The sequence below is a fragment of the Coptis chinensis genome, chromosome 9 (assembly GCF_015680905.1).
Source record: "Coptis chinensis isolate HL-2020 chromosome 9, ASM1568090v1, whole genome shotgun sequence".
Taxonomy (NCBI): Eukaryota; Viridiplantae; Streptophyta; class Magnoliopsida; order Ranunculales; family Ranunculaceae; genus Coptis; species Coptis chinensis.
In genome coordinates this window covers 67,323,293-67,349,379 of record NC_141464.1, presented here as the reverse complement: position 1 = coordinate 67,349,379, position 26,087 = coordinate 67,323,293, and the positions used below count along the sequence as shown (strand labels likewise).

The 26,087-nt window shown below is 38.0% G+C and overlaps 2 protein-coding genes and 1 long non-coding RNA gene across 4 annotated transcripts; all 3 read right to left on the bottom strand.

Annotated features, from left to right (window-relative positions):
• Positions 1-5,191: 5,191 nt before the first annotated feature.
• LOC147477530 (uncharacterized) lies at positions 5,192-8,882 on the bottom strand. 2 transcript variants are annotated; one of them, XM_086584693.1, is made up of 4 exons: positions 8,805-8,882; positions 8,647-8,718; positions 8,293-8,571; positions 5,192-5,717 (listed from the first exon to the last, which is right to left on the bottom strand). In XM_086584693.1, the coding sequence occupies exons 1-4, from the start codon at positions 8,853-8,855 to the stop codon at positions 5,475-5,477; spliced, it is 645 nt and encodes a 214-aa protein (XP_086440819.1). In that variant the 5' UTR covers positions 8,856-8,882; the 3' UTR covers positions 5,192-5,474. The 2 variants fall into 2 exon arrangements, 1 of the variants encoding a protein (XP_086440819.1); XR_015209279.1 differs by lacking the exons at positions 8,293-8,571; positions 8,647-8,718; positions 8,805-8,882 and adding an exon at positions 7,279-8,204.
• A 207-nt stretch (positions 8,883-9,089) lies between these two features.
• On the bottom strand, positions 9,090-15,259 carry LOC147477529 (uncharacterized). The gene is made up of 4 exons (XR_015207254.1): positions 15,151-15,259; positions 15,006-15,061; positions 9,638-9,709; positions 9,090-9,548 (listed from the first exon to the last, which is right to left on the bottom strand). It is a non-coding gene; the product is annotated as an uncharacterized LOC147477529 (long non-coding RNA).
• Positions 15,260-24,160: 8,901 nt separating this feature from the next.
• LOC147477528 (putative 1-deoxy-D-xylulose-5-phosphate synthase, chloroplastic) lies at positions 24,161-24,823 on the bottom strand. The gene is made up of 2 exons (XM_086586030.1): positions 24,656-24,823; positions 24,161-24,520 (listed from the first exon to the last, which is right to left on the bottom strand). Exons 1-2 carry the CDS (start codon positions 24,821-24,823, stop codon positions 24,161-24,163), a joined length of 528 nt encoding a protein of 175 aa, XP_086442156.1.
• Between the last annotated feature and the right edge of the window lie 1,264 nt (positions 24,824-26,087).

Genomic DNA, 26,087 nt, shown 5'->3' with positions numbered 1-26,087 from the left:
TTACTGCCAAACAATCATAGATACTCATGTAATATATTGATAGATAGATGCAAAGATTATTACCTACATATTAACCTAAGTTTCTAAAAACTACTCTAATGCAAAAGCTATGTAAAACTTCTAGATTATTAAGAGCATAGAGAAAGAAAACAATACCAATATTCCTAAGTGTATAGCATAACTTTTTATTTATATTTTTAGATTTTTGAAATTTTACTAGAAACAAGTGCATATTATACATATCTATATCCTAACAGATGTCTTAATTACACGTGTTTCTATGCCACCCCCAAACAAGAAGCATGCTTTGTCCTCAAAGTATTTAAATAAAAATGGTAGAAAAAATACCATGGAAACGCGTGAAATTTTGGAACATCTGCAAAACAAGGTTAAAACATACTAATATAGAAAATAAAAACTGACGCAACTCTATAGGAGTTCCACCCGTTATGGGGTTAACAAGAATCAAATTGCTTGGGACATAAGCAGACACTAATTGAAACTAAAAACTTACCTCATCTCCCGTTTAATCGTCATCCTCCTCATCATCCTCTTCAAAGAGATGAGGTTCCTTTGCGTCCTGCCATGCCATGATAACTTGGCAATCCCGCCGCCGTGTGTCATCAACTCGTGCTAACCTGTCGAGTGTTGCTCGGTCTGATGGGGTGTAAGGAGCAACCAAATGAGGTTGCACCTACCAACTCGGCCAAGTCACAACTCGAAATAAACGAACCACCCAATTGGTGGGTCTCATGACTTCAACCCTTTTCCAATCCGTGAACTGGGTACAGAATAAGGTAAACAACCGCGCATGATGCGGCAAACCAAAACAGGCATAAGAAGATACTTATGCCTCATGCTATGAGCTCTCTTTAGACTAGCCACTAATACTCGGGGAATGTCCCTCAGCTAAAACAAGGAAAATGTCACCAGCGGTACTATTTGCAGAAGTAAACTGCCACTCCCCTAAAATATTCATCATGATGAATAACATTGTGGTGCCTACATTTAGGGACAGGCTACCAAGGGCTATGCTATATTGCCCTTGGTCCATTACACGAAACACCCCTCCCCCATAATACTCATGGAATATGTATAGTCATAGAGGTATGCATTATCAGTCATATATCCCCACGTGTGCATAGGATCAGGCAAGGGCAATCCCGAAACTAACGCTACAAAAGACTTACTGAATTTCATTGTCGTGTCATTAATTACAAGGGAAAATTTTTGTTCTCCATCTTGGTTACAATAGAAAGTAATATTATTGTAGAAAAATGTAGTAAGCTGAGGTGAATACAAGTCGTCATCACTTACCAGTAGATGCCGCCATCCTAACTGCAAGATCCTGTCGCAGAACCAACCTCCATAAGTCTCGCTTCCCAACAAGTCTTCGAAAGATTGCTCAGGTATGACTGTAGGAGATGTCATCACAAAACTACTCTCTAGAACAGTTGCAAATGATCCTGGAATAACCCACAAAAAATTGGAATTTTTCGTGCCTACGGATGCCAGAGCGCGGGGGGTGCTAAAACAATGCCTTGTATGGGTGCGGGTCGCGCTCAGGAGCAAATGGAGTTACAATGTTTTGGGCGCGGGGTGCGCTCATATTTGGTCTGGGTAGGGCGCGGGTCGCACTCAGGTGAATTTCAAGTTACAGGTGGTTCAAGCAGGTGGCTCAAACCGAGGGGAGAGAACTCCGTGCGACTTTAGTCTTTGAAGTGAAGAAGAAAAGAGGAAAAATTGGGAGTGAAAGGTGAGAGATGAAAGTGAGATATGTGGGTTTTGTGTGGAGAATGAATGAATTTTATATAGGGTTTGAGTTTCCAAAACAAATTGGCAAGTTGCCAAAAAGCTTTAAGGCAATTGCCAGAAACAAAATATTTCCAAAACCGAAAACGGAAACAACCCATATTCTTTATTCCAAAACAAACCTAATATCTTTTAGGTTGAATTTAGGATAGTAACTGCCTAACTCATTTAGATTTCATCCTACAACAATATCTACTCATAGCCATGCCAATATCGGCAACATTCCCAACAATCATCGCAAAATTACTTCTAAAATTGTGGATCATATAAAAACCATGCTAAAAGAAATAATACCACCCCCAAACAATTCGGGAAGGTGGGATTAACACAAAAATCAACGCATAATTTGAAAAGAACCACATTATATTCAAATTCAAATTCAAATACAATTAACTACCGAAATCAAAATTTAACTACTGAATTCAAAAACCTTAACATCCGAACTAATAAAATCAGTAAAAACAACATCTATCAATAAATTCCCTAAACCACGCGCTACTGGTTGAAAATGGAACATGAGATGAAGATTGGGCCTGAGTTCCCGATGGGCCCGAGCCATCCGTCCTTCGCCGACGATGCTCGTGCCTCACATACGCCTCCTCAGAAGAAGAACCCCCATGGGGTGTGAAGCGTTCAAACATATATTCTCGGAACTTGCGTTATGCTTCCATCTAGGCCTTCATCTCTTCCTAATGCTCATCCTCGCGCTGGGCACGAGTCTCATAGTTATGATGCATGGTAGTCTGCCGAGTCCGGAGATCTTCACAAATAGTATTAAGAGAACGCATGCCATTATGAAGCACTGACATGCGTTCTGCATCAGTAGTATATCTCTCCAAGGCATCGGCATCAAAACATGCCGTGCCCTCCTCATCCTCATCATCCAACTCAGTCTCTTCTACTACCCTCTCTCCAGGCAACCTCCACGTCTTCTGGATACACTCCATATAAATAGTAGGATTTGAGTGCCTCTTCAGCCGAATCCGATCGGATTTCGGAGTAGCTCTCAAGGTCATCATGATCTTTGTTATCAAAACAGGGAGAGGTGCAATACTCTTCCCAACTCCTCGAATCATAGTTATCAAAAACTCGAGGATAGAGAATTTATACTTCCTCTCCTGGAGTATCCATAGAATGTGAAGACAATTCAGGCTGATGTCACTGACTTTCTCCTTTCCGATGACATTCCTCTCAATCCACTGAGCTACAGCCAGCTGGTTGGTTCGCAGAGACGACTGGCGAACACAATGCGAGCTCGCATTGTAGTTACCCTCCAAAACCATCTCGTTCATCAAAGGCTCGATCCCACTAACTTAGGATTCCTGTAATGTGGCTACTAGAGTGCGTCCTTCCTCCATACCGAAGATACGAGCCAACAAATTTCTACCCACTTCTCTCCTTACTTTATTCACCTTCACAAAAAATTTATTCCCAACCAACTCCCTCGTCCTATAAAATTGTTTGACCAAATCTTCGTGATAAAAATCGTTCGTCGTATACCACAAATGCCTCCAATCCCTAGGAATCATCTCCTCACTGTAAAACGGCTCAAAGTGGTCGGTAGTAAAAGCTTGTTCCGGCAAAATTCGTTGTCTTAGAGCCATTGGAGTTTTGAAACTATTTGTGGGTTTGAATAAGGTGAAGGAGACGAGTTTGAAGCAAACTCACTAAAAACAATGGGAGGTGGCGCGGTGGTGTTACAAAATTGATTGGATTTTGTTATGTTTTGGTGGTGCAAAAGGATGGAAATGGTGTGTGTGTGTGTGTGTGTGTGGGGATGTTGTGGAGAAGATTTCGAGTGGGTTTGACTTTTTGAAAGTGGTTGTATTTGGTTGTTTTTTTTTTTTTTTTGGTTAAGGTTTAAAGTTTGGTAATGGCGGAAATGAGAATAAAAACTCCCGAACGATCTGTTTTGTTTGAAGGAAGGAGACGCACGTGCGAGATTTGGGCCCAAGCCCAATTCAATTTTCAAAAATTTTCAATTTTTCGCACAACTTCAAACTAAAATTGCCGCTTCGTTACCGGTCCGATTTTTACGAATGAGATATGGAAACGATCAGGAGAGAATTTCCAATCCAATGATCCATAAAACACTCTATTCTAACCGTGGGTGACATATAAGAAGATGGAAAATGCCTCGAAGTGCGTGTGTAACGTAAGTTATGTGAACAAATGAAATCTAAATTCATAGATAATGTCAACCCGAATCAAAATACGATTAAACGGCATAAACAATACAAATGGAAAGTTTAGCCATCACCGATGGAAAGCCCGAGACCCCACCACCAAACAAATTTTAAACAACAGAGTTTAGAAAATTTGTTTTAAACGTGGGTCTTTTAAAGTCAGATTCCCGAGACTTTCTAAATTACTATTTTTATGGTTTTAATATTATATATATATTATTTTTTTATGCATGATGTTTACTATAAGAAAAACGAAAAATCAATAAAGACATAATTCACACCATAGAGTAACATGACTAAAAAAAAAACCGAGAAAACATGCAAGAGTGGAATACATGAATTATGTTAAATGTGGACTTAGGATCCGGTACTTACAGCCACACACTCCATAAGGAGGGCCCGGTTATCTGAATGGTGCACTTACCAATATATGGAAGTGAAAGGAAGTAAACCAAGCACAAAGGTCAGTCCTCATAGACAGGGTCCTATAAAAGGACTTCCTCCACTTCAGGGGACAATAGCTCGTGAAAATGGTTTAACCGTTGGCCATTAACTTGAAAGGTACTGTTGTCCTTGGGATTTACCAAGGTGATTGCCCCGTAAGAGGTGACTTCAGTAACCATAAAAGGACCAGACCAACGGGTTTTTAATTTCCCTAGAAAAATATGTAGACGCACTACAAAGTAATCGACATATACCGACGGACAAAAACCGTCCTGGTAGAGCTACGCCGACGGATGCAAATCGTCCCTAGGCCGTCCTAATTTGCTCTGTCGCCATTGCTTTAGTTATGGACAAAAACCGTCGGGAAGGATTTTATCCGTTGGTATAAACTATCTATGCCGACGGTTGTGTGTGGGATTTTATTCGTCGGTATATAATATCTATGCCGATGGTTATGTGTGGGATCTTATCTGTCGGTATAGGTCACCTTTGGCGACGGTTACGTGTGGGATTTTATCTTTCGTTGTATGGCACCTATGGTGACGGAACAATACAATCATTGTTGATGTCAGCTAGGGATTTTGTTCGTAGGATTTTGATTTTTTTTTTCTATTAATTTTTTTTTAAAATATTCATATTTTGCTAATTCAATCAATGTTTACCAAATCCTATATTTGAATCCATGCACAACTGTCTAACATGAACTCATGGGTATCAACATACATATATATATATATAACTTGTGTTCATAACACAAAAAAGATGTTTAATTCAATTCTCATCTTACAAAATAAGTTCACGTCCTGAACTTAAAAGAGATCCAATTCAGTCTAGAAAATAAAACCATATTCATGCGATCACTTAAGTACCTATCGAGTTCACGTCTTCCACCACATCAATTTAATTTGTTAAGTTACATAGCGAAAGAAGTCAAAATAAAGATCACTAACTACTAGTTTTAGACAAAAGAGAAGTTGAATAAACACTTCAAGAAGACGAACTGCGGGATGCAAACACCAAGAACTCTTTAGGCTAGATGACAGCTCCTTGCACAACTTGACCAAGTGTTCTTTGCCATGCATTGTGAGGGAAAGGCAGGATAGCATCAGGCCTACGCACGACCTGGACATAGACTTTGAAGTTCCCTTCTTCTAAAGTCCTTTCACCATACTCTTTATTAGGGTCGACGTCTTGCACAATGCCTCTAGCAACAACTTCAAGCGGCCAACCTCCACGCAACTCACAATCTTTGCCAATATAGTAGGCATTTTCCAACTGAAAAGAAAACCTTTTAATTAATAAAGATTTCACGTTAAAACAATACATACACGCAAAGACATACTAAACTAGACCACTAGACCACCCACCCACCTACACCTCAAGTTATCAAGCTGATGAAGCTCATAATACTCTAATCAACATTTGAAAATTACTTCTATATAACACGCCACAGGACTAAGAAATCAGTGGCAGCAAGATATTCAAACACAAATTGAACCAGAATATTTACTGAAAAGTTGCTTGTATCCATAGAAAATCTGACGTGTCATAGATAACACTAAAAAAAACCAAGTGCACGTCAGTCCTCTTAGACTCCACCATTAATGCGGGCACACAGACACTTGCACGCACGAACAGACAAAACAAACAAACACAAAGAAAAATACTTAGAAATGCTTCGACTAATTAATGTTGATCATTGCTTTTTCAATACTTAGAAAAATACCTATCAATATCCTACATACTTATTGCCTGAACTAGCAGTGTTTCCCAAAACAGAGCAAATTCAGAGTGTGCTGTGATTAGTGAGAAGACTCAAGAGTGCGCAGGGTAGTGAAGGACAAGCTCTCTAATCAATCAACAAACGAACAAGGAGAGAGTGTTGCAATTCACAAAGATGCTCTCCTTGCTTTCTCTGAAAGTGCCAGAATCTTCATCCATTATCTCTCTGCCACGGCGAATGATATATGTAAGGAATCAAAACAACAAACAATCAATGCTGACGATATTTTAAAAGCAATTGAAGAGATTGAGTTTCCTGAGTTCGTCGGACCTCGTAAGGCCTCCTTAAATGATTTTAGATGGAAAAATGCTGGAAAGAAGTAAATGAAACTAAGAAAAGAAAAGGAGCAGCAAAGGTAAATGAAACTAAGAAAAGAAAAGTGAAGATGAAGAAAAGCACTCAGAGCAGACCTAAAATGAAGAGGAAGCTGGAGAGAAGATAAATGGACGAAGAAGCCAATGAAGATGAGAATGTTTGGCAAAACTATGGAAAGGAATAATTGTATTGTTGAGTGGAGTGTATTAGTAGTAAGTTCCTATTTATCTATTTCCTTTCCTTTCCCTGATGACACAAAACTTTTCCATTTGTTCCATATGGAAAATCATCTGCTTTTAAAACTGTTATTTTCCTTTCCTTTTGATTTCTTTCCTTTCCATCATGACAAGATCTTTCAAGTTTTTTCATGTACATATAAAACATTTTAATTAATAACAAGTAAACCAGCTAGAACCAATTGCAAGATTAGAACTTAGTTCATATGTATGACTGCTGTAACACACCCGACACTGTTGGTCTATTGCAGTCACTCTCTCTAAAAGATAAAGTACAAATTTTAAAACAGCAATAGCTAAATCAGAAGCCCTGTATCTTTCTCTTTTCTCAAAAGGACACTATCAGCTCTAAATATTAAAGACAGCACGATCTTACATTAAGTAGCTTCAGAGAGAAACTCATATATCTATATAAATAGTCTCCCTAATTAGTTTAGCACAAGATGAGTCAACTTGGAACAAATTATAAAGGAAAATGTTCTTGATGCATAAAACTGAGTACCTGCAAGAGCATGTAACATGTAGTAGACCATCAGTAGAAAAACCAGAACATTTATCCAGTTTAAGTGACTGGAGCATCTGACCACGAGAACGAGCAAGAATCTCCAAATCCTCATCCATTACAATCATCCTCCGAAAATGCAAACACTTTAAACAGTTAAACCCTTCCGCAATCTCCCTAATCCACGGTCCAGAAAATCCTCCCCAATCTTCTGGTATGAGATTAAACATAGAAGCCCTAGGTTTCCCTTTCAATTTAAGTGATTCAAGACGTGGAAATCTCTGCCTAAGACAACGAGGCGTAGTTGTATAACAAAATGCAATCGTTACATGCTTCCTCGTTAACGAATCAATCTCATACCATCTACGACACACCAAAGAAACCACATCTCGATCCCTTGCATCGTCTATATATCCCATAATACATTCTAATGCAACATCTGATATCCCAAAACTCATCATCCTATTCATAGTCCTATTATTATTCGCCATTCATCTATTTCTCGAGAATCAGGGACTTGAATTACCCAACAATTTAAACAACCCCACCCCCAAAGACTGAAAACAAATCACAAAAATAATAGAAAATAAAATTGGACCAAAGAACCAAAATGGGGATGTATATAGAGTCTAATCCACTATGACACTATAACTGCTTATATAGTGTCTTGAACTGTTAGCTGAAAGAGCCGTAAATGAGGGGCAGCTGAACCTATGGATATGATAGAAGTAGACTCTACTGCTGCAATTCATGGTTTTGGTTGTAAGGAGATCCCTTAGAAGCTAAGCAGCAGTGAAGGACTCCCAAATGATCTACTTTAGATTGAATAACTAGTATCTATTTGTTTCTTTGTCAGCCCGTAAAAATATTCAAAATGCAAAGTGTCACATGGCCCAACACCAAACAAAATCAAATAATGCCTAGCTACACTCTACAAAACCCAAATCTCCACATAACTCAACTCACAAAAACAAGAAAGTTATTAACTAAAAAGAAAAGCAACTTGATAGTTACCGGAGCAGTACTGTGATGACTGGCATGAGAATGTGGCGATGGAACATTGTCGTTGAAAGTTCCCCTTTGGCTCATAAACATGCCTCTAACCTCTTCCATGTGCCTAGACATTTTAGCATCCATATTCGCCTCCATAGTCTCCATCCTCCTCTCAAGGAGAGTATTTGCCTCCATTAAGCCATCATTTTTTTTCATCAAAGAGTCTCCCTTTCGCAGTACAGTTTTACAAACCCCTGTACCTAGACCTCGGAAACGACCTCTTTTATCTGGCCCAACCACCTGTTTTCATTGAGCAATTAATAACAAGTACAAAAACTAAAATAAATATCTATCATGATATTGAAACAACTATACCGTAGCAATTGCGTCTCCAGACAAATCATATTGCGACTCTGGATGCTCAGAGATGTGATTCTTAATCGAATTCTGTTAAAATTACAAAAATAAGATGAAAGTCATTCATGTTAAACTAAAGATGTATATATAAGTTAAATACATACTAAAACACTAACCAATACTTCCTGGCTTTGTGGAACAGTTTCCTTTGGTTTGTGAATAAGCATATAGGAGTCTGCCCTTGAAATCTCTGATTCAGGAATACCTTTCTCAAAGCTAGCTCGTTAGAGCTATAGCGGTGAAGTTTCGCCAAGAGATGAAGGCATGATCCGTTGCTTTCATGATTCAGTTTGTTCCTTGCACTCATGGCCTACATATTTAAAGCAATGTCAAATCAAACTAACATGAAGCACTACCTATTAAAACATTGACACATACCTTAAACTTATCTGTATTGCAATAATCAACAAATTTGTGCCAATCCTCCAAGGGAATGTTATGCGGCGCAACTTCTTTCACCAAGGAAGGATCTTCATCTTCGACAAAAGTTTCATACAACGTGTGCTTGTAGTTCCTCCATGCTTCATTCAATTTCTACCTTGTGTAGTCAGTATCTATTGTCTTCTCATATTCAAACACAAATTGGCGTCCCAAAGTCTTAACAACTTTGTCTTTGAGATCTTTACCAATATGTCGCCAATCCTCATAGCATACTGGAAAGTCTCGACGAGCAATGTATCCCAATCTTGTGCCAAATTCACTAACAACATCTATGGGTGTGACTGGTTGGCCTTTTCGATTAGTCTGCATTACAAGTTTCGGACGTGGTTAACCCTCAATTTCTTCGATGCCAATTGAAGAGCCTCTTTTTTTAGAAGATGCAGATACGGATGAACCCGAAATGTTTGTGGCATCATCACCTGCACAAACAAACAACATGCCACAATTAAGCTTGTACCATATCATAATTATTAAAAGAAATCTTAAATGTTAAACTAAAATTAATTACCCATGTCTTCATTGAGCTGATCATCATCCAGTGAGTTTGAACGACCAGGTGAGTAGTGAGTGTCCATGTTCACTAAATAAAATGTGGAATTTCATGAAGCAAAAAGCAAAAAAAAAATAAAGAAAACAGTGACATTTCAAAGAGAGCATACAGTCAAATTATAAGATTCTAATAACATAACATAGGGAAAAAGAAGTTATTAATCATATACTTGTGCTGATTTTTTGCTCCCATGATGACACTTCACAATCAATTATAATAGTTTAATGACATAAGGACATAACCAATGACATAAGGACATAAGGACACAACCAATGACATAAGGACATAAGGACACGACCAATGACATAAGGACATAATGCAATAACCAACAAAGAAATACACAAGTCATTGCAACCAACAAAATACATAGCATGGAAACAAAACAGTCCAAAAAAAAGACAACGACCAAGTTATGGTCTAGGGTCTATTAGATCTTTGTCTCTTTTTATTTCTCCTATTCTCAACAACCACAAACGCATCTTCTGGGTCATTAGGTACTAGATCATCCTCCACGGTTTCCACATTGGAAGGCCCTCATATATCAATATTAATATTTATCGTTCTATCATCTGATAGCAGACATACTTCATCATGATCAGAATACAACTTTTTTGGAACCTCTATGACTACATGTCAATCAAGAGCCATTGGATCCCTCGAATAAAAAACCTGTGCAGCACGCCCGCGAAAATAAACGGTTCATCAGCCATACAGTCTGAACTCATTAGGTTAGACAAGTTCACCAGTTTGAGGTTTGCTTCTACATCTATTTTCACACCAGTTTGGGAGCATTTTACCCAATCACACTTGAACAAAACAGGCTTGTACCCCTCTCTATACTGTAGTTGAACAATTTTCCGAAGAACACTATAGTATTCCACATAGTCTTCAACTGGATATTTTTCCTTAGCACTAGACCGAAAAGTAGTCATGCATCTTGTGCTAACACCGCTGTTTTGGTTCCTTCGTGTTCGTTCATGATCCTTGGTGACAAAGAGAAAACCATTTACACAATACTTTGTGTAAGTTGTTGCCAAACCTGTAGGTCCTCTCACAATATCTTTGAACTGGACATCATTTGACTCTATGTACTCAACCTGTGTTTTCAACCATGATGTGAAATTATCACACAAAGGTATCCTTAAATGGCCTACCCTCTTCCTCCCGGTTCTTCTCCGGTCATCAAGAAATTTGGTGTACTTCCTACACATTATTTAACATGTTAGAAAGAAATTGCATTTGATTAAACTAGTATGCAATTCCAAACAATATGTCAAGGTATACTTACTCCTGCCAATAATCATATTTAGCATGACTTTTTAATACCCAATTCCGTGCCTGTTCATACTCAACACCTTCTAACCCATAGCCATGACCCACACCAATTGGCCCAACCTCCTTGATAGTATGATGATGAATCTTATCAAACAAATCAGGTACAAGTGGAGCTTCATTTTCAGCCATCCTATCAAGTTTCTCTAGAATACCACCCCCTCCTTTATAGCCTGCATAATGAATAAGAGTCTCTTCTTTCAAGTAGCGCTCCGCAATACAGCCTTCGGGACGTGCTTTGTTTGAGACGGATCCCTTATAAGTCTTCATCATCCTTTAAACGACAAGTAACACATTATAGGAATAACATTAATAGGAAACAGAATTTGCAAGACAACAATTACAAAACTAATACCTTTCGAATGTATACATCCATCTCGCCCAAACAGGACCACATTCACGAGCCTCCTGAGCAAGGTGAATGGGCAAATGCATCATGATAACAAAAAGTGATGGAGGGCAATGTCTCTCGAGTGCGCACAATGTCTTAATCATATTTCTTTCGAGTACATTGAGTGTTTCGACATCTATTGTTCTAGCACATAAAGCACCAAAAAAAGTACAAATGCTTTTGATGATGGATCGAGCTTCCTTTCTGCTGCCATCTCTATAGGCATGTTGAATCGCTACCGGGAGCAAGTGCTGCATCAAGATGTGATAGTCATGTGACTTCAATCCCTTTAAATCAACTGAATTAGCCTTGACAATATTAGACCAATTACTACTAAAACCAACGGGCACACTCAGATTGCGCAATGTATCAAGAAAGCATTTCTTCTCCACTTTGTTAAGCCAAAAAATTCCCGGCTTCATAACAGTTTTACCATTCACCTGGGATAACCAATACCTCCTTTTAATTTTCAAAAGCTTCAAGTCTTTGCGTGCCTTGTCATTATCCTCGGTCTTCTCTTTCGAATTAAGTATCATTGCAATTAAGATTTCACAAAAATTCTTCTCAATATGCATGACATCAAAGTTATGAGGGACTGGAATGTACTTCCAATAATCCAACCCAAAGAATCCCGACCTATTGGTAAAACACGATTCACCTTCATTTTCTCGGTTATCATTGCACTCAGTAACATTGTGTTTCTGTTTGCCTTTCCCAACTTTTGCTTTTAAGTTCATTGTCATAGTATCAACCTCGATCCCAGTTAGCCTTGCTGGTGGCTCCTCTAGCTCTTGAGTTTTATCATAGGTGCTTTCTCTTGTATCATTTCTGGCTTCATCTAACAAAGGCAACCAACGTCTGCTTCTCATGTACACATGCTTACCTCCATTGCGAAGCCAAAAAGAAGCAGTCTTTGGACCACAAGTTGGACAACCAAGTTTTCCTTTAGTCTTACAACCGGAGATATTTCCATAAGCTGGAAGGTCATGTATTGTCCACATCAAAACAACCTGCATTTTAAATACGTCTCCTTTTGATGCATCTTTTACCATTACCCCTTCATGCCACAAGTCATTCAACTCCTTGACCAATGGTTGCAAAAACACATGAATATCTTTACTTGGCTGTTTTGGACCTTCGATGAGTGTTGTGAGCATGGTGAATTGGGGTTTCATGCACAACCAAGGTGGAAGGTTGTAAGTTACACACATCACAGGCCACGAACTATGCAATGAGCTTAATGACCCAAAAGGATTGAAGCCATCAGTTGCTAGCCCCAAACGGACATTTCGAGGCTCGGTAGCAAAATCTGGGTATTGTGTATCAATTAGCTTCCACACCCCAGAGTCAACTGGATGCCCCAAAGTACCTGGAGGGGACTTTCCAGTTGAATGCCAACGCATAGCCTTTGCTACCCAATCCACTCTATATAATCTCTTTAACCTATCTGCTAGTGGAAAATATCTTAAGATTTTCACAAAGACCGGACTGACCCCTTTCTTTCTTTCCTCAATGCTTAAAGTTTTAAACCTCGAGACCCCACAAATATGACAAGAAACCTTAGATTTGTAGTCTCCCCAGTATAACATACAATCATTTCTGCACGCATAAATTTTATCATACTTCAATCCTAAATCTTTGATTATCTTATCCGCATGATACATATTTTTTGGTGTGTTATTCCCACTTGGAAGCACCAACTGGAATAGTTGAAGCAATGCAGTAAAACTTTGGTCAGTCCACCCATGTGTGATCTTCAAATTAAATAATTTCACTACAAATCTAAGAACGGTGAAGTCCTTATTTCCAGCATACAATTCGCTCATCGCCTTACACAAATTAGAACTAAACTTAACATCTTCAAATAAGTCATTTTCACATAAGTCATTTTGTTCATTATGTTCTCCCATTAGCGTGTCCAAATTATCACCACCAAGTTCCCCCACCACAGTGTTAAGGGCATTAGCCATGTCCATTTCATTATATACATTATCACGAAAACTTGATCCTTGTTCAACATACTGATTTTGTGCTACTTCACCATGCACGAACCATACATTATATGTTTCATCAAAGCCATGCCTAAAACAATCTACTTTGACGTCATCATGGGTCTTGGCCGGGCTTTGGTTTAGGCATTTGCCACATGGATAGGGTATGACCTTTTTATTACGATGGTGTATCTTCGTGAACTCCACAAATTTCTCTAAACCAGCTATAAAACGCTTATCTGGATATTTTAAGGAAATCCAACTCTTATCTATCGATGAAGCGAAAGCATCCATACCACTATATATAACAAAGAAAAGCTAGTAAATCAAATAATTAGGCACAAGGAAATCAGATGAACCAGTTTATATAGGCGAAAATCACGAGACTAGCATACTTTCTCATTCACAGACATTGATCACTCCATTAAATATCATTCTAGTTGCACTACACATATATCAAACCATACAACACTCAGACAAGTATATAAAGATTGCTCATTTATAATATCGACAAAAGCAATACACAGAACATTACACAGACAAATACCCTTGGATAAAAAATTCATGAATTCAAATATAAACTCCATCACCCAATTTCTACATTAAATGCAAATAAATAAATAAAAATATATACCTATACTCCCAAGTTTGGAACCCAGATTTATACAACACATAATGAAGAGGTTCCCAATAATTGAAAACTTCATCACAATCACTTATAATATTAGAAGTAGCACTCCAGTATCTCAACACACCCAAACAAACAAACACATCAAAACAACTCAATTTCTTTTTATTCCCATTTTCTTCTTCTGAGTTTTCAGGTTTATCTAGTTTCATAGTAGTGGTTTTAAGTAATGAATAATAATCGGCAGTGGATAGATAATCGGCAGTAGAGAGGGGAGCTCTGTTTTTTTTTTTTTGGGCTTTTAGTTTTTTTAAGAGAGCGAATGAGGGGAGAGATTTACGAGAGATAAAACTCATTAAAGAGGAAGATGTTTGGTGTCCTAGCAATTAAATTCGGTATAAAACGGTAATAAAATCAATGGAAATAAACCACTAAAATCAAGCACCCAAATTATACTGAAGAGGGTAATACTAAGTCCATGCGTGTAAAGTCATCGGGAGATAAAAGTAAGAATTCCGAAGAGAGAGGAACAGGAACAGGAACAGGATGCATAAGGACATCCGAAGAATCAAGTTATGGATTTGAATCTAGTGGTCCTAGAGTCTCACAAGACCTGAAGGATGCATTGGCCTCGCTTCAACAGACATTTGTTGTGTCGATGCAAACTGGACTGCATTTGTCCTATAATGTTCGCTAGCTCTGGCTTCTTCAGTATGACAGGGTATTCTTCAACGGAGGTCATTGGAAGGAACTTGTATGCATTATTATTACTTACTACAACTGTTGCAAATAAGACAGAATTTCAGGTGTTTAAGTATTGGCTATAATAAAACTGTATCCATGTTGCAGTCGCTTTCTACAAGGAGCGGAGACAGACCGAAATGAAGTTGCAAAGATACGAGAAGTTGTAAATTAAAACATGCCAAGGAAAAACAAATAATCGATTTTATTATACTAAACCAAATTAAGAAGTGAGAAGGTCACCACAATTGCAGAGAGAGAAGGAAAGTTTGTGTTTGAGATTGAATAATCACTCGAACCTAGACAGAAAATCAAGTTGCAAAACCAAACTATTTAAAGTTTATTCATTTTAAATAATTGAATAATCAAGTTTGAGATTGAAAAGTACCGTCTTCAAACTCACAGCGGAATCGCGGAATCGCCGTCTTAAAAAAATTAAGGCAAAACTTTCTTTTCTTGAAACAATAGAGCTACTGAGAAGAAATTTTTGGGGGGAGATTTTCAGCGCCTAAATGTAAGCCGACGATTTCCTGATTTTTTTTATTGTCTAAATAACAATAGAGCCACCGAGAAGAAATTTGGGATTTTAGGGTTCAATTTTGCTGCAGATTAGATCCCTAAGAAAACCGTCACCGGGTTGGAATAGATGAAAAGTTGGCTGTGACGGGCCTGGGCTTTTTTGCCGACGGATATTGTACATCAGCAATAGAATTATGGACTGGATCCGTAGGTATATCTATTTTGGATCCGTCGGGAAATGTCAATTGTTTAGTAGTGACGGGAGTTGTAAAGCAGGACCTTTTGACCTACCACAAACTCTTTGCGCAAGATTTGCTTATCATGAACATGTTTCATGTTAGCTTTATAATCCTTCGCGAGATCATAAGAATCGCTACGGATTTCTTCAAGCTCATTCAATTGCAACTTGCGCTTGATACCTGCCTCATCGAAATTGAAGTTAAGGCTTTTTATAGCCCACATAGCACGATGCTCCAATTCAACGGGCAAATGACAAGGTTTCCCAAATACAAGTCTAAAGGGAGACATACCTATAGGAGTTTTGAAAGCAGTCCTATATGCCCATAAGGCATCAGATAGACGCTTCGACCAGTCTTTCCTATCAGGATTTACAGTTGTTTCTAAAATCTTTTTTATTTCCCTATTAGAAACTTCTACTTGTCCGCTAGTTTGTGGATGATACAGAGTTGCTACCTTATGTGTAACTCCATACTTTTTCATTAGAGATGCAACAATTCTGTTGCAAAAATCGACAGAAAATGTATTCCTTAACAAAAAACACAACTGTCTTATGGTCATTGCTAAAGCAAGCCATGGCCTCAATCCATTTAGACACGTAGTTCACGACAACTAAAATATAAATGAAACCATGGGAAACAGGAAAAGGACCCATGAAATCAATGCCCCATACGTCAAAAAATTTTACCGCCATGATTGGATTTAATGGCATCATATTACACTTCGTGATTCGTCCAAGTTGTTGGCAACGAACACACGTCTTGCAATGCACTTGGGCATCTTTAAAGAGAGTAGGCCAATAAAACCCACATTGAAGAATTTTAGCAGCTATTTTCATACTACTAAAATGGCCACCACACTCTTTGTCATGGCAGAATGAGAGAACCTCATTATATTCCCACTGAGGAATACAACGACGAATAATCTGATCCGCACAATACTTAAAAAGGTAGGACTCATCCCAGTAGTATAGCTTAACTCTGGCCAAGAATTTCTTACATTCATTTCTTGACCAATCATCAGGAATAATATCAGAAGCTAAATAATTTACAATGTCATCATACCATGGTGCAGAAAAAATAGCATACAAATGCTCATCAGGAAAAGAGTCAGGTATGGACTCAGAATCACTATCATCGTCATTTGTAAGTCTAGATAAGTGGTCGACAACTACATTTTCTACCCCTTTTTTGTCCTTTATTTCTACGGTTAGTTAGACTTACCCCATTTTCAAAAATATTTGAATTACAAGATCCAACCGCTACTGAGATGATTTTTTTTTTTTTTCAGATGAAGAAATCGACCATTGGATCTTACAAAATGGGGGTATCACTAATATTTTTTTAAATGGGGGTAAGTCTATCTAACCCTTATTTCTAATGTTAACTCTTGCACGAGAAGAATCCATCGGATTAATCTATGCTTAGCATCCTTCTTTGTGAGAAGGTACCTAAGGGCTGCATGGTCCGTGTAAACTAGAGTCTTAGAACCAACCAAATAAGGATGAAACTTATCTAAAGCATAAACGACAGCTAAATTTTTTTTCTTCAGTAGTTGTATAATTCCTTTGAGCATTGTTTAAAGTTTTACTATCATAATAAATAACAGTGGATTTATTATCTAGTTTTAAATCCCAAAGGCGGCACAAAGTAAAGATAATCACTAGCATCACACATGAGTTTGAAAGGTTTAGACCAATCGGGAGGCTGTATAATGGGTGCAGAGGTTAAGGCGGCTTTTAAAGTTTCAAAAGCCTGTTTACAGTTAAAATTAAAATCAAAGATGGCATCCTTTAAAAGCAGATTAGTTAAAGAGGCCTAGCTATTTTCGAAAAATCTTTAATAAAGCGACTATAAAAACTTGTATGGCCTAGAAAGGCTCTAATATCACGAACAGTCTGTGGTATAGGTAGAGTCGCTATCTTATCTAGTTTGGCCTTATCTATTTCGATGTCATCACTAGATACAATGTGACTTAGCACTATTCCCTTTTTCACCATGAAATGATATTTTTCCCAATTCAAAACCAGACTATTCTCTTCACACCATGTCAAAACCTTAGATAGGTTAGATAGGCAGTTAGTGAAAGAGTCTCCATAGATAGAAAAATCATCCTAGAATACTTCCATGAAGCGTTCTACCATGTCACTAAATATATGAAGCATACACCGCTGGAAGGTACCAGGAGCATTATAAAGGCCAAAAGGCATTCGTTTATAGGCGTATGTTCCAAAAGGACATGTGAAGGTAGTCTTTGCTTGGTCATCAATATCAATAATAATTTGAAAATAGCCAGAGTAGCCATCCAAAAAACAATAAAAAGCATGACTAGCTAGACGTTCAAGCATCTGATCTATAAAGGGTAAAGGAAAATGATCCTTTCGTGTCATGGCATTTAAACGTTTATAATCAATACATATCCTCCATTTCATAGGACCATACGTTGCAACATATTCACCCTTGGCATTACGTACCATGGTAATCCCTAATTTCTTAGGAACTACATGAATGGGACTTACCCATTCGCTATCAGAGATTGGGTATATGATACCCGCATTGAGTAACCATAAGACTTCTTCCTTGACCACCTCTTTCACGGCAGGGTTCAAGCAACGCTGAGGTTCGCGAGAAGTCTTTGCGTTATCCTCCAAATGGATACGATAAGTGCAAATATTAGGGTCAATTCCTTTAATGTCGGCTAGGGACCAATCAATCACAGAACGATGTTCCCTAATCACCTTAATTAAACGTGCCTCTTCCTCCTTAGATAACAAAGAAGATATAATTACCGGATGACTACCATCCGTATCAAGTTGAATATATTTTAACTCAGAAGGAAGAGGTTTAAGCACCGGGGTGGAATGAATGTCGATAAATGCTTCTGGAGGGTCCTCATCTTGAGTAATGAATACTTGCTTAGGCAGCAGGTCTTCAAACTCAGTAGATGGAGCAACAGAAGGGTTTACGATAGGTGTAGACTCAAAGATGGTGTTGACTTCCTCTAAGTAGGAGTCATCAACAAAATCTGAACTTCCAAAAGAAAGCAATTTATGCATCTGGTTTTCGAGAAGCGTGTTGTTAAAATAATCTTGAGCTAAGCTCTCAATCATGCTAACCTCCCCATCTACAGACGAATCTGGTAACAGTTTCATCATTTTAAAAACATTTACCTCAACAGAAAGATGGCCAAAAGACAAGGACATCGAATCATCGCGGTAATTTATAAGTGCGTTGGCAGTTGCCAAGAAGGGACGCCCTAAGATGATCGGAATAGAGTCGTTAACGACTTCCGTATCGAAGATAACAAAATTAGCAGGATAGTAGAAATCCTGAACCTTAACAAGCACGTTTTTAACCACATCCTTAGGATACTTAATAGACCGATCTGCTAATTGCAACGTCATTTGAGTAGGTTGCATCTCTTGTATACCTATTTGTTTGTATAAATAATACGGGAGTAAGTTAACACTTGCCCCCGGGTCTAATAAAGCGGTCGTCGTGTGGGAATCTCCTAAGGTGCATTGTATAGTAGGATGACCAGGGTCCTTGTACTTAACGATTCCATTATGTTCTGATAAAATTGGAAACTGTTCAGTTAGGAAGGCGTCTTTAGGAATATTTGTCTTACGCCTAGTATTGCACAACTCTTTAAGAAACTTAGCGTGGTGAGGTAACTTTTTAATCGCTTCGAGAAAGGGTAGGTTTATCGTTAGATTTTTAAAAACTTCCCTAATCTCGTCAAAGTTTGTATCCGTGTTTAACATAGCTAATCTCTGGGGAAACGGTGGTTTCTCTCTATATTTAGAGTATGGATCAACATGATGTCTAACCTTGGCTTCCTGTTTCTTAGGTTATGGTTTAACTGGTACCTCTACAGTGGTAGACTCTTCAGTTTCTATTTCGGTATCTAATTCCATATCCGGTGTAGGGACTACTGGTGGGGTAACTATAGGCATAGTTACATTGTTATCAACCACTCTGCCAGAACGAAGAGTGGTGATGGCATTTAGCTCACCTACGTTTGCATTTTCCGTACTAGTATTACCGTTCACCTCAAAGACTGTGTTTGTTGTTTTAGGATTAGGTATCGCTTGACCTGGAAACACACCTTTGAGTTGTACTTTCTCTTGTGCTAACTGCTATAAGGAAAGTTGGATGGCTTGTAAAATCTATTGTTGAGATTGGATAAAGGCATCAAAACGATCCGGTTGAGGAGGAGTATTTGTTAAAGGTTGTGTGACAGGAACTATGTCACGTTGATTATTAATGGGTGGGTTGTGATAGTTATTATTAACCGAAATGATACCTCTATTAGCATTATAATTATTATTGTTATAATTATTATAATTACCCTGACCTTGTCCTTGATGTGGTGGAGCTTGGGTGTAATTGTTTGCTAGCCTAACATTTTGATTATTAAACCCTGAAGGTGTTACTTGTTGATTATTTCTCCAATTGAAGTTAGGATGTTGTCTCCAAGGGGCATTAAGAATAGGATAACTATTAATTGAGCAAACGTTATCTTGTTGTGATGTTTGTTGTTCATAAGCTAGAGGACAATAGGAGTCGGGATGCTCATGACTCAAACAGAAATTACATGGATTGGAGTTGACATTCATGATGGGGATAGGCTTTTGTTGAACAGAAATAGCCTCTACCTTTTTAATGAGAGATTTAATTAAAGTTTTTAGTTTAGGATCGGGTTTCATCTCAAACATACCGGCTGCCTTAACTGTTGTAGAAGAACTAGCGGAACGGGAGATATCGTCACTACCCCCCAGTTATTATTACGCTTTGTTTGATCTTCTAAAAATTTATAAGCCTCTGAGGCTCCTTTACTGAGCAAACTACCCCCATTCATTAGGTCAAGCACCTTTTTATGGTGGTGTAACAGTCCCTTGAAAAAGGCACGAACTAACATGTCTTTCGCGAGGTTATGGTGTGGACACTCTATAAGAAGATCGGTGAAACGATTCCAAGCCTCTGAAAATGATTAATGAGGATTCTATCGAAAGAAATGAATCTTGGAAAGCATTTCATCTGCCTTAAGTGGTGGGTAAAAATGTTTCATAAATAGTTGAACAAGTTTGGCCCACGAGTCCACAGAATTAGGCGCTTGGGTAGTTAACCAAGACGCCGCCTTATCGGATAAGGTGAAAGGAAACACCCTCAGTTTAATATGTTCAGCACTAACCGTAGGATGGTGGAATGTGGTAAGGACTTGTTCAATCCTACGCATGTGCTGATAAGGTTTTTCATGGTCTAACCCATGAAAAATGAGTAACAAATTAAATATATTTAGGGGGATTCAGAAATCCCCCACTGGGTCTGCAAGAACGATGCAAGATTTTGGGCTATCGTTTAAGGCTTTGTAAAAGTCAGAGAGAGGTGACTCTCTTTCTTCAGCCATTATATCACGTGTAGTGTGTGGTATATTAGCTAGAGGTGTAGTTAGTGGTATACTAGAAAGGCGTGTTTGTTGACGTTGCCGGTTGATTACGTTAGGCATTTTTCTTCTGCCTGACCTTAATCTCATGCAAGGCTAAGACCAATCTTAACTAAACACGACAACACTCAAAACAATCCTGATATGCTAGTATAAACCTCTAACAGGAGATGCGAGGAGTAGAAGAAAGAAGTACCTGAATGCCTCCTTGCTTCGCTTATGAATAACGTCTTGTTTACGTGAGCTCAGTGTGTGTAACAAGTTAGAAACACTGAATAAACCTGAAGTAATGGAAATTTGAACTAACCTGTGGAAATCGAGCGGTTTAGAAGAGGCGCGGGGTGCGCTCTCGTTAAGCTTTGGGAGGGCGCGGGTCGCGCTCAGGTCCAACTTGAGTTCTAGGCGCTTTAGCGTGGGGGGCGCTCGAACTTTGCCTTGGTAGAGGGGCTTCAAGTCAAGTCCAATTTGAGTTCCAGCGCGGGGGCTTCAAACTTTGCCTTGCTAGGGCGCTCAAATCAAATCCAATTTGAGTTCCAGTGCTTCGGCCGCGGTTTCGAACTTTGCCTTGGTAGGGCGCGGGGCGCGCTCAACCTTGGCTGATGTCCAGTGTTTTGGGCGCGGGTTGCGCTCCAAATTTGCCTACCAAGGGCGCAGGTCGCGCTCCGTGTATTCCTGTGAAGAAAAATTTAGTTCTGAAGCAAACAACCACAGTTATAATCAAACAAGGGTAGGTGGGTTTCATGGGACTTTGGGAAGACTAACAATACTAACGAAAACAATTCTAAAGGGAACTAAGCCGGCAGCGGTGCCATTTGATAAAAGTAAAATGAATAGTTTTACCTACGAATAAGCGATTAAACTTAACGCAAGTAAAACTAAAACTAATTATTGCTTAAGTTATCAAAGTTTCCTACACTCTCGATGCTATTGCACTAAGTGGAGTAGAGAATTCGTTCTACTCTTAGTTCTTTAGAATTAGCATTAACTAAGATTATCGGTCCTACCAAAGTTAATGGGAGTAACACGAAAATTATACTACGATGTAAATTATACTAACAAGGTACGATAATTTAACTACGGAATGCTAAATTGATACTATGATAAGGAATTAGGGGGGATTGATTCCACCTTAATTCGACTTAATTTACTAACAAAGAATCGTCGTAATCCGAATTGAAATGCTTTCGCATGACAATTGGTCTTCTTAATCCCTAATTGTTCATGGCAATCTCTACCAACTAACAACTAGTATGTGAAACAATCAAACCCATTCTCATGGTGAACTAATTGTTTTCTAGAATGGAATGGAAAATCACGAACTATTCTACGCTAACAAAAATCAAGCTTCATCAAGGCTTCCTCAACCCCTTCTAATGGAGGTTTTAGCCTAGAATTATTATGCTATCATTAATATATAAATCATAACAAGACATGATATAAAGATTAGAAATTTGCTTATTTGAATTAAAATGGAAATCTAATCATGCAAGATTTAATTGAACTAGTAATGATTTATAATTAAATCTATGAATTGAAACTAAAATGATTAATGGAATGAAACTAGATAATGAAGAACTAACTAACTTTATTGATCTAATGAATAAATAAAAATGATTCAATAACTGAATTTAAAACAAGATAATAAAAACTAATTAATGGAGTCTAAAAACTAGATCTAAAAACTATTGACTAATGGCTAACTAAAAACTTCATTCCTTAAGAGCTAAGTCTTGTGTCTTCAAATGGAGGACACAAGATCCACATTTTCGTGCATGGGCTGAGGAGCCATGATTTGGGTCGGAAAATCGAGCCCAAAACCCAATTTCTTCAGCCCACAGAGGCCTTTTCAGTTGGATTTGACTGCAACAGACTTTTCATCTATTTCTCCTCCTTTGATTGGGTCAAGGATTAGACCATTGGAAAGCTCTTTCCAAGCTGGTCGTTTTGACATAAGGTAGGCCCAATTCCGAGGTCTGAGTCCAAAGATACGGCCTTCAGAAGTTCTGCTGACTTTTGTGCGTTGTTTCTGCCCGCGTTGACTTTGACTTTTCAGCTTTGACCGGGCTTTAAAAAGGCTTTTTCTTCTTGAATCTTGGCCGTTAATCACAGAACTTCTTAGCAACCAAACATTGCTCCTTTATCTCGCAAAAGTGACATATTTCTGTAAATAATTGACTTCAATACCTGGAATACATAAAAGCATATAATCAGCATTAACTCTTATTTATTACTCGCATAATTAGTCTAAAAGTATTATTGTTAAGAGGTTAAAACTACAATTTTGGGCTCTTATCATTACTTCACATCACTTTTTAATTGATGTCCACAAATAATGTTATAACTTTGCATCACTTTTTAATCGATGTCCACAAGTGATGTTATAACGTTTAACATCACTTTTTAAGTGAAATCAATAAGGCCGATTTACATAACTTAGGAAGTGACGTTTCATTCAGATTCCAAATTACTTGTAAAGTGATGTGAAATAACTCTATAAATCACTTTAAAAGTGATGTCCCATTTAACAAAATAATAAAAAAAATATAATAATAAATATAATAATAATAAAATAAAATTGCCAATAACATCCCAATATAATACCATTTTTCTGGTCATTTATCATCAAATAAAGATGAAACGTATCTTAAAATCACATTCATCACACAAATATCATCTCCAATTACAAATATTACACTATATACAAAAAATTGTAACGAGCCAACATATACCAACAAAATCTAATATGTAGTACCGAAATGAGCAAAAGAGAACCAGAATCACCCAACGAAGAACCTATCACAGCCTGGCTTGATGCAATCAATTTAATCCAAGAACCTATCACAGCCTAACAAATCACTCTGTTTTCTTTTTTCTACAGTATAAAATATTGTACTAGAAAATCAATGCAAATTTTATAAAAGAAAAATAAACAGACTGAACATCCACATAATATAGTACCTGAATGACAAAGGAAGTTCTACAGAAGATCAGGTCCAGCCCTGTGCCAAAAACTGGTTGGAGGTTGACTTAAAAATAAAAATGTTGTCGTCCATTTTCCTGCATCACTAGCGGAGTAATCTAAAACTTGTGTCTGCCTAGAAAAAAATATTTAAATAGCTGTTAATGATTTGGGCAATAACACCAATAGCATGTAAGCTGCACCATTGCTTTAGGAAGTGCAAGAGACCACCTCTTCATTACCTATCAACATGCTCAAAGACGGCATCCAAAATCCTATACAAGTCCTTGAATACAAACAGAATAACCATTACCTTGATTTTACCATCAAGCTGTCCATCAAGTGCAATAAACTTCGCAATGTGGAACGCAAATCCTCCCATGGATCCTTCCTCTACTGTTATCAAGAAGGTGTGTTCTTTGCATAGCTCCCTCACAAGCTTGATATCAAGGGGCTTGCAAAATCTTGCATCTGCAACAGTTACATGAATGCCAAGGCTGGCAAGAAGATATTGAGCCCTAAGGCAGTTCTGAACCATCACCCCATACCCAAGCAGAGTAGCATATTTACCCTCTACAAGAACCCTGCCTTTTCCAATCTGGCAACCAGTAGAACCAGTGTCATGAGCTATGCCAAAGATATTTCAGCTGTAAGTTCACATGCTGACACGTCCACACAAACAAACGTGTGTTCTAAAAGTCCATACATGAAAGACATAATGTACAGTAATTACCTCCAGGGGTATTCCATTGCATAAAAAGTTGTTCATCCCACCAACGACACCTCTTGGATAGCGGAAGCAAATGGGTCTATCATCTACACGGGCAGCAGTCACCACCATGTTTACAAGCTCAACCTCATCTGCTAGAGCCATGACAATCATGTTTGGCAAGCATGACATGAATGTGATATCAAATGCCCCACCAAGCGTGGGACTATCAGATCCAACCAGTCCAGCACTTGAAATTGCAAACCGTACTGGTACCTTCTGCCGATCCATGTCATGGACAACCTAAGACCACAAAAAAAAAGTTGAGGGAGGGAGAGAGAGTGTTACTTCCAACTAGAAGATTTTAAAAATATAGAACGGAGGGAATCAAGAAGTAACCATGCATTTTATATATATTTTATACAAGAAATACTTGTGTATCCATTTAGGATATTAAAGCAAATATGTTAAAGCACTAGAATATGAGGCATCATGATATTGATGTAGTGGATCCAATATGTGAAACTATCCAATATTTGTGCATGGAATTGTTCGTTCAGTATGGTACAAATTCTACTTGCATATGAAAAGGAATGTGGAATTTGGCTGTTTTTGGTTGGCATAGAAAGATCATATTATTACTTTTAGGATATTTGATTTATTTCACGACAGAAGTTACTTTATCCCTAATCATGACTTCTTTATCCCTCACCATAAGTATTTAATGAGGAAAAAAAATCATAGAGAAGGCAAAGTTATATTTTCTTGCCTACAGGCTCGAAAATGTTCCTACTGTTCCAAGTAGATTAAGTAGAACCAGTAGTTTAGCATAGATATAACATTGCAGATGTCATCGGAAGTTTCTAATTAATCAAACACATGCTCAAATTTAGATAAAACAGAGAACTCACTTACCATTCACCTCAAAATCAAATATTTACTGATCACGATGAACTATTTTTTCAGACTTCCAAGTGGAATCGAAGGGACGCCTATGGGGTGTTTCTCACAGAAATGGTCAGAACATGATTATTAAAAGTATGACCCAAACTATGCACCTTTCACTGTTCCTGAAGGCACTCTTGTGGGATGGAGTGCCAACTGACAGGCAACCAGTAATTATGAACTTTTATAATAGATCATATGCTCTTGTATTCTTAAAAATAAGTTTCTAATTACTCAATACCTTGAATTCAACTATATAGTTTTAAAAGATTTGATATAACAGCTATGAACAAGCCCCCCTCCTAAGGCCAAGTCTCAATGAACAAAATTGGGACAACCTGTAGTTCTGAACATATTTACAAACACAACTTAACAAGAGATCTTAAAGATCACTATCAAGTACATTAGCATAACAAGTTTTCCTGCATTCATCTTACACAAACAAAACCCTTGGAGACTCACAAGGTAGAATGATGTCAGTTTCAAATGTAGATGAGAGTTCTATCTTAGC

Coding starts and splice junctions, on each gene's coding strand:
- LOC147477530 (XM_086584693.1), bottom strand. CDS start 8,855: ATGCTTATTCACAAACCAAAGGAAACTGTTCCACAAAGCCAGGAAGTA. Junction 8,719..8,804: donor CACAAAGCCAGGAAGTATTG/GTTAGTGTTTTA, acceptor TAATTTTAACAG/AATTCGATTAAGAATCACAT. Junction 5,718..8,292: donor GTCATCACAGTACTGCTCCG/GTAACTATCAAG, acceptor TTTTCTTTTCAG/TTGGAAAATGCCTACTATAT.
- LOC147477528 (XM_086586030.1), bottom strand. CDS start 24,823: ATGTCATGCTTGCCAAACATGATTGTCATGGCTCTAGCAGATGAGGTT. Junction 24,521..24,655: donor GCAATGGAATACCCCTGGAG/GTAATTACTGTA, acceptor ACTGGTTGCCAG/ATTGGAAAAGGCAGGGTTCT.